Consider the following 9,409-nt stretch of genomic DNA (forward strand, 5'->3'; position numbering starts at 1 on the left):
TTGAAGACCATAACATTTATTGAAAGTCAACCATTGTAATCTTTAACAGTGACTGCCAAAAAGGGTCATAAATGTGGCTTCAAATTCACACAAAAACACTTTGGTATGCATACATTTTCAACTTGTTCTTAACAGTCAAGTCAAATATCCAAATTGCTTATGACCTTTTATCACACTGGAACGTTGACAATGTCAAAAACGAATAGAGTATTTCTATAATTTGAACTACTATGATTTTTTAAGAACTCCCAAATTGTGCCAAAACACTGCTGTGTACAGTATATACCTCGTGAGGTAATGACTGACAAAGAACACAATCCAAAGTCCACATGAATTTAAGGCACTGAAGAATAAACACAGAGGAAAAAATAACAATGGAAATTAGAAAATTATATTGCCAGAGTTACCTGGGTATTGAGATAAAAAAATAAATTCTTAAAACAAATATTTTTATCACCCTGAACAAATATTAACAGATTTTCTGATTACAGTACGTTTCACTTGGTATTTGGTAAACTTTTTTTTCAAATTATGGCAGAAAATGCCATATCCACGAAGAATTCTATCTAAGATAATTTGGTGAGAAGTTTTGCATACTTGGGTGATGACTTAGGACGCATGGGGTCCAATCCCACAAACAGCCTCTGGTAAATCTCAAACGTATACATCAGTTTAGATGGATACTTCAGGTCAATGGCATATGTCAGTCCAAAAAGTAGGCAGCATGCTTTTGCCAGGTTTGGCAAACCTCTGACCACGGGCTGTCCTTCTATGATGATGCCAATCGTGTCGGGCTGATGGCACATGTAAATCTTCAGTGGACAGCTGCCAAGCTCAGCATGGACCTCTGTTTCCTCACAGCTCTATTGGTGGAGACAAAAAATTATTTGGTCAGAGTTAGTGGGACAGGTAATGAGATGAATTTAGCAGACACATAGAACAAAAATTCTACATTGTACTTTGTTCATAAAGGTGGATACTCCGCGGGCTCTGTGACTACAGCATGAGACCAAAATAATGCAGACCAAGGAAATTTCAATGCTATCATGATCTAGCAAGTGTGTTGCATTTTTCTGGTTCAAAGCTTACATTACAATAAAATATATATATATATATATATATATATATATATATATATATATATATATATATATATATATATATATATTCCTTTCCTGTACTACTTTGATCATCACATTAAAGCGATAGTTCACCCAAAAATGTAAAATTACTCACCCTCAAGTGGTTTCAAACCACCATGAGTTATTTTAGTTTAAGTCAAAACAACATATTCAAGAAAGCTGAAAACCTGTAACCATTGACTTCTATAGTATTTGTTTTTCCTATTATGGAAGTCAATGGTTAAAGGTTTTCAGCTTTTTTTCAAAATGATTTATTTTGTGTTTGACAGAAGAAAGAAACTCATAAAAATTTGAAGTTATTGTGAGTAAATGATGACAGAATATTTAGTTTTAGGTGACCCATCCTTCAAGAGCAAAAGCAATTACCCCATATCAACACAATATCAATACAAACAGAAAAAAAAAATTGAAAAGTAGATTTAAGGCCAATACATACATGGTAGACACTGATGAGATCTTCTTGTCTCTCTCCCATATACTCTACCAGGCATCTCAGAACCACTTCTCTCCTTTTGTCTACAGAGGCAGATGGATCCTGTCAAAAAGTAAAATATGATCAAAATTCACAGCTGGATGACAACACAAACCACATCTGTAACCACATCCACTCTGTATTTAAACTAATCATTCAATTCTTGTCAAATATCCTACTATACAATACTATACTACAAGATCTCACAACCACAAGCATATCATAAAGAAAAATATAGGTGCATGTTGTTTATTTAAAGTGAAGTGGAACAGATTACAAAATTGAGATGTATCTTTCCAAGTAGGCTGTATTTAACAATATGAATCAAGTAAGAACAGTCTATTTCTCACCTTAAAAGTTTTCTTAAATATGTTTAAATTGACTATTTATAAGCAAAAAAATAATGTTTAGGAGCAAGATACAATCATGAAAAAGGGAGACCAGGGAATTGCATCACTCATTCATTTACAAATATATTCAGACAGCATATCCATTACAGACAGACCAACAGACCTGAAGTACACAGAGAAAGTGTAACTTCACTGAATGTTCAAACATACATTTCCACTGATTAGTTCATGGGTAGTATGAATGTGCTCACAATGAGTTAGACTTTAATAACTCACTCAGTTTATTTTAACATATGCTGCAAACACATACTGTATACACCACCTTCTTTCTCATATTGATGATTAAGTACATAATAGAAAATACATTTGGATGAAAACACAAGTTCCTTTTTTCCCTCTTACCTGGATGAGTTTCATCATTTCGACCTTGATTCTTTGACCAACTGCTCCTCCCTTTTCATTGAAAAGTGACAACATCCTTGGGGTATGTCTGTCCAGCTGTGACATAAATGTTGACTCAAGTGATATGCCATTGATTCTCAAGAACTCTTCACAGATCTGCAAACAGACGTAGATCATCTTAATTACAAACCAAATGTGATGTTTTTACTGTGATTTAAACAACATGAGTTGTATATGCAAATGTGCTTTTTACCTATCAAATCAAAAAGATAGACTGTGTCAAGCAGTTAAGGAACATATTTAATATGCATTTATTTTTTAAGAATAAAATTCAGTTTTCAGTCAAGTCTATAGCTTTTTGTACAGTTTACTTGTTTCTCCTTCTGTACTATTCTCCTCTGCACTCCTTCCATATCCTACTTTCCTCTCCCGCCCTCCTCTCTCTTCCTTCCACACCCCTCATCTTTCTTAAAATTGTCAGAGTTAAATTTTTTTTAGTTGATCAGCACTCAAATGTAAATATTATGAGCTTTCTTGTCCTGCAATCAACATTTTAAAGGCATCAAAAGCTTTTATCAAAATTATCCTAAAACATAAAACTATACATTATTCTTGTCCTAGCACAACTTTGTCAATTTTCATTGAACTTAAAATGTTTACTACTGTAGATTTTGTATATCCGGTTGATTTTATTACTTAAAAGTGTAGGATCTGTTAAGATAAGATTTAGCTAATGTACGGTTGTATTGTTTTGTAAGACAATGAACCTCAAACAGCTTCTTATAGGCAAATTAAAAACTTTCTTTAAAACTTTTCAGTGATAGAATTCTAGTTAAAGAAGCATATTTTACAGCTACTGTACAGCTATGTATACTAGATATTTTTTTTAGCTAAACTAGATTTACTTTTCCATCCTAGAAAAGCACTTCACAACTACAGGCCATTTACCATACCATCATGAAGTTTGTAAAGTATAATGTAGGGAACAATTAATAATTCATGAAGATACTGAAAGTACGTACTACAGTGTATTTATTAAGACACACAAGTAGATAACATACGCAAGCATGTGCGCGCATGTGCGCACACACACACACACACACACACACACACACACACACACACACAATGATTTTAGCTAGTTGGCTTTGCTAAGTTTACCCTACCTGTGAAGGTTTTAAGAGGGCGGGCCATCTCTCTAGAAGATCTGTGACACCTGGGGCTTGACCAACAATCTCCTGTCTTCTCAAACTGAAGGTACTTGACATCAACTCATTTATAACTCTGTCGTTATTCTTTTTCTTGTTCTCAGAAGTCAACTCTAGTCTCTTACTCTCAAGGGAATCATCCGTTTGACCAGGTGGATGAGGGGGCAGGTAGTTTAACTCAGCTTTCCGAGCTTTTTTGATGTTTTTTGCTGGTTGTTTGTTCTCAGAAGATTTACGCTTTACAGAGTTCACCAAGACTTCTGGAATCCCATGCATTCGAAGTTTGCTTCGGTAATTTCCTACTTTATACTTTAGGCTCTGCTGCCATCCATAGAGACCATTGAAAGAGCCTGGCTCCTTCAAACATGGACGCCTTTTTATGAGAGCCTCTGCTACTGCACATCGATGTGCATCATTTGGGTATGGAGTGTATGAAAATATGAGCTCTGCCAAACACTCCAGGATGTTGGACTTTATACCAGGATAAGACTTCTCTTTGTACAAAAGAGAACCATCTCTGAGAAAGTTCTCATTGCCATACTGAAGCGCTAACTCTGTGTTATACGAAAACTTTGGAATAGGAAACTCTGTTGGCCATGGTTTGTGCATTTCAGAGCTACAGGGACTGAGTAGTATGGTGTCATCTGATTCTGCAGAGATGGAGCCACTTGATGTGGATGGTAGACACGCAAAGTGATTTTCTGACACTGCTCTGGATACAAAGCAATCTTCTGTTTGAAGGTCAGGAATCTCTTTTGTTAGCAAAATGACAGGTGGGACATACACTACCTTTAGTGTGTCCCTATCCTTCAGGTCATCAGTTGAACTTAAAGTAATGAAGTCATCAAAATCTTGATCTTTGTATTGAAGGCTTATGTCCACGTAGATCTCAAACGTCTGTTTTATGGTTGCTTCCAACTCTTTTACTGTACGTGGCATTTCAGGAACACAAAGTTTCTTTATCTCATGGTCCAGGATTACACGGAACTTTACAGCTGCCTCCATTTTGATGATCTAATGTTGCCTTGAAAACAAGACAAAACAGCATATTAGTTATTTTTACATTCAGTCTGGCATTGTTTAGCAACCGTTCTTTGTTGTATGTGCGTGAAAATCTTGAAAAACATACGTCCCATCACTTGAACTACACCAAATGGTACAGTTTATGAAATGTGTATCTATTCCAGACAAATATGGCGCTTCAGCATCACCATTCGCCTTACTGCAATATTGTAGTCTGAAAGCGGGCAGACATCAGTGAGATCCTTCTGTTCTACAAAAACTACTTGCTCTGTACTCTCCAGCTCAAATCCTCGAACGTGCTCATCATACCAGGAAATTAATACTCTAGCAATAAAATGGTCTTTTTCTCTCAGAACTACTATCTGAAGAACTTCAATAAAGTCTGGAAGTCCAGCAGTAGATCCATAGGCCAAAATCATGCCTTTAGAGTATGTAGTTCCATAAATTGTAACCGTGTTAGAAAGATGTACATTAGTCTGACCCGGCGACACTCTTCATATTGCATTGTGTACATTTGTATGCAGAACAGCTATAGGCACCTGGGATACTCTGGCAGTACTGAAAGTGGGAACGGTTGTAGTTGCATGCAGGTGGTATGCAATCATCAACTGATGCTTGTTTGCGAGGGAAAACAGAACATTCCTGAAATTCCCTGTATGCCTCACAATTTGTTTGAAGTAACGATGTTTTCCCTCAAATCGCATAGTCCAAAATCCAATGACCGGTCCAAACACTTTAATGAGCATTGGATAATGTTCCAGAAAGTGGTGTTTAGGGATCAACTTAACCTGAGGAAATGCAGCAAGTAATCTGAGTCGATGCTCAGAAATCTTTGTATCAAGATGATATACTTGCTTCACTTTGAGTTGGAGCTACCACAAGTTCAACTATCTCTTTCAGACACATAATTACATCCCATGCAGGATCATTCAAAGGTATCCTGTGACCTATCATTAGTGGGAGCAGCCTGATGAGGGTCCAGTTTTCGTGGGCATTACCTCCGATACTTTTTCGAGTGGAGAATGCAATGGGAATGGGCTGTGGACTGTCTGTCTTATCTCCCCACTTGTAGGGAAATGATTTGATTGTGTTGTTAAGCTCATCAAGAGTGATGTATCCTTTGGCTATGAAATCACTAAAGCACAGTGCTAATTCCATGGGAACAATCCCCTCAAAAAGGTCATGCAAAATATCAGGAGGATACCCCTCAACCATGTGAAAATGGCTTAGCTTCTCTGACAGTGGGCAGGGCCTTTTCACACCAAAAGTGTGTGGTAATGCAGGGTTCTCTTGTAGTGTTTTGACATGAAGAGAATAATCCTCCTTTGTTCGAATGTTAAAAGCACCTGATCTCACTTCCTTTTCTTGAAAGTCAGCATGCTCTCCTAGACAGAACCTGCAAATGTATGTTCCTGAAAAACTTTCTACAAGGCCAGCAAGTGAATGTGCACCAAGATTGTCAGCAACTACACAGTAGATGGACCCTTTGACAGTTTTCCCTATGACTGGAATCAAAATTCCATCTTATTCCAGTACAGCTATGTCATCAAGGAGTGGCTTGAGTACCTCTGCATATCCAAATGTCTTAATATCATTAGCTTTGCACAAAAGTGCTAGATACACTGAAGTTAGTGTGGAGCGATAACACGATGGGTTATTTCCCAAGATCCAGTACACGGCTGTTATCTTGTGTTTCCTTCGAGATGTTCCTAAGGGATTGCATACCTCAAAATCATCTACATAAAGGAATATGCAGATTCTCTGCTCTTCAGAATAAAAATCACTCTCTCTATAAAAGGCACCATCACGGAATGATCTGTACTGTGCAGGAATACTTGTGTTTCCATAATCTCTCAGAAACTGTTCTCTGATATCATTGTTGTTTAAAATTTGTTTCAATGATTCAAGGATTGGAACATACTGAAAACTCTTCTTTTTAATTGGATCAAGAACATATTCAACTGGCTCTACAACGTTAAATGTTTTTAGAAAGTGCCGTCTCCTTTTGAAAGCTGATGACAGTGGCCCATCCTTATCAAAAGCCATGCTTATGGGGTTGGATTCATTTAATTCCTCAAATAAAGAGGTTACAACTGTGCTGTCAATGACACAGTTGTTTTTCTTCAAGTGTGATTCAACAATTTCTCTGATAATTGGCATGGATGCTGATGACACAAACTGCAGTTCATCTACCAACTCATCAATACACCTGTTTGAGACATTATGCACACTTTCCAATTTATGCAGGAAAGAAGCTATATGGTCCACAATTAAGTACCTGTCATCCTTTTGCACAAAATGTGCACATGAGCTGGTTCCTTCTCCACTACATTCATCTATATTTTCATTCTGGGTGGCTCCAGTGTTATCTAATTCAAAAGTTGGTGTCTGGTTTGGCTTTTCAAAAAGAACAGTTTCTTTAAAATCGCTTTGAGTATGAGGAGTGTGCTTCCTGTGTTTGTGTGCTGTAAACGTTCCATAAATATTGGTTTGGAAATCACACCCTTGAAACACACATTCAACTGTCACATTACTTTTAAGGTGATGACCAACATGTGCAAAATATTCTCTTTCTGTTGGAAACCCTTGTGTCCTACACACCAGGCATGTAAAGGACAGGACAATCTCAGGTCTTTGTGTCTGACTTTCCAGATGGCATCGAGACAAATGCGAATGCAAACCACTCCAAGTTTTGAAAAAACATGGACATTCCAAGTAAATGCATGGTAATGAATGACTATGACCAAAGGTTCCATGATGCAGTCTATAATGTTTCAAAATGTCACTTCTGGTAGGTAAGTGATCACTGCACCTTTTGCATGGCCAACTCATTTTATCTTTGCCTACAGTTCATAAATAAGAAAGAAAATTATTTTCAGTATTTTCAGGACACTCCCCTTTGTTTACAAGTGTTAAGTATCCCTCAAGGTTATGCCAATATTAATAATCCAAACATAGTAAAGCAACATGCAAACTTATGTTAAAAAAGCTACATACTTTGTTGTGTATACATTATTACACTTGCTTTTAACAACATCAAATTCTAATGAAACCTGTGATTTTTTTTTCTTTTTCAGTGTAATATGTATTAAATTACGGTTGCCTGTCAATTATAGAATCTTTTTCAATTATAGAAAAGTTTTTCTGTTCCCTCGAAAAGATGTTTTGCGATCTCTCCTAAAAATGTTGTTTCACAAACACTTCCTATTTACTTCATACATGTCAATCCTCCCGTTTTTGCCGAGCTGGATTCTTCTGTATTTTAGCACTAGTATTTTGTACTTTTGTATTTCTATTCCAATATCATTCTATCACTACGTATTTCTCATATTTCTCCCATATTTTAATCTTGAAAGCATGTTTAAATTAATATAAAAAAATCTGCCTTCACTTTCTTTCCATTAAAGTGGTGCGTTGTTCGTTGTCCTTCCTATGCAACCTCTGAATCAGTGAATTCAGGTATAAGCGCTGACTGAAGGATGAATGCTTTCATTATACATCTGTGCACTCTTAAAGTGACACCTCTGTTATCAAATAAGTAAAGAGCAGCAAATGAATCTCTGATTTTGTTTTCTTTGTTAACATGTGTCACTGTAAGAATGCACAGATTCAGAATGAAAGCATTCGATTACTTTAGTAACTGTTTGTACTTATTTAGGAGAATAAGTTGTGTTTAAAATAAACACATACAGGAGGAATACATTTACATATTATTAAGTGTATTTGTCTGTTTACACACACCCAAATCCCAAAGTGTCCTGCACTTTAACCCCTCTTTAAATGGCATGTATAAAAGCTGATCTGTCAGTGCTTATACATGCATTCACTGATTCAGAGATTACACAGGAAGGGCAATGATTGACACACAGTATTAATGGAAAGAAAGTGAATGCAGACATTTTTATATTCATTTAAACGTGCTTTCAATATTAAAAATGTGGGGGAAATACAGGAAACTACTTGATATGATAGGATGATAGTGGGATAGAATAGTAATATACAGGAGAATCACCGCAAAAATGGTAGGGTTGAAATGTATGAAGTGAACGGGAAGGGTTTGTCAAACAACAGTTTTGCGAGGGATCACAAAACAACTTTGCATTTCCTCGCAAAACATCTTTTCAAGGGAACGCAAAAACTCAAAAATATATATTTTCCTATCACCCAGTTTTTTTTTCTTCCACCCATTTTTTTCCCCCACTATCACCTCCATTTCGGGTCTCTGTATGAATTCCCTGCATGCAGGCATTAGTGTAGTCCTTTGCTGCTGAAGCCACATTTAATTAATTTATTTTTTCCTTAAAATTTAAACCACATTTTTATGATGCACTTTAAAAGCTTGGTAGTTATTAATTGTGGAGTATAATTAACTACATGAAGGATTTTAGTAACCACATGTAAAATCCTTTTTATTACAGAAACATTGAGCAAATCTTAGTGGCAAATGACAGTTCAGTGAGCAAGAATTATCAGTCAGCCTTTAGAAAAAGATTGATAATTAGAAACTGCCCTATTTGGTTCTTTTTTTTTTTACTTTGTTGTGGGCAGGACACAGACAGCAGATGATATGCCTTCAGGTAATTGGTACACATAAAAACATATTAAAAATGATTTACATCAAATGTAAGTCTATAGAGCCCAGACTCTTGATTGTGATATTTCACAATATGTTTTACTTACCTGAAAATAGTTATAGCTGTAATTGTATCTATTCTAAATTTTGTCTCACCTGTTTGTGAAGATCGCAGACCCCAGGTAATGCACTTGAGTATCTAAATACCAAGAAAGAGTATGTTAGAATAAAGTCAAAAT

At 36.2% G+C, this 9,409-nt stretch overlaps 1 protein-coding gene across 1 annotated transcript; it reads right to left on the minus strand.

Annotated features, from left to right (window-relative positions):
• LOC137491060 (uncharacterized) lies at positions 1-9,409 on the minus strand. The gene is made up of 5 exons (XM_073948432.1): positions 9,327-9,409; positions 3,533-4,598; positions 2,367-2,522; positions 1,579-1,677; positions 1-863 (listed from the first exon to the last, which is right to left on the minus strand). Exons 2-5 carry the CDS (start codon positions 4,577-4,579, stop codon positions 567-569), a joined length of 1,599 nt encoding a protein of 532 aa, XP_073804533.1. The 5' UTR covers positions 4,580-4,598; positions 9,327-9,409; the 3' UTR covers positions 1-566.

This window comes from Danio rerio, chromosome 4 (genome assembly GCF_049306965.1).
Source record: "Danio rerio strain Tuebingen ecotype United States chromosome 4, GRCz12tu, whole genome shotgun sequence".
NCBI classification, from domain to species: Eukaryota; Metazoa; Chordata; class Actinopteri; order Cypriniformes; family Danionidae; genus Danio; species Danio rerio.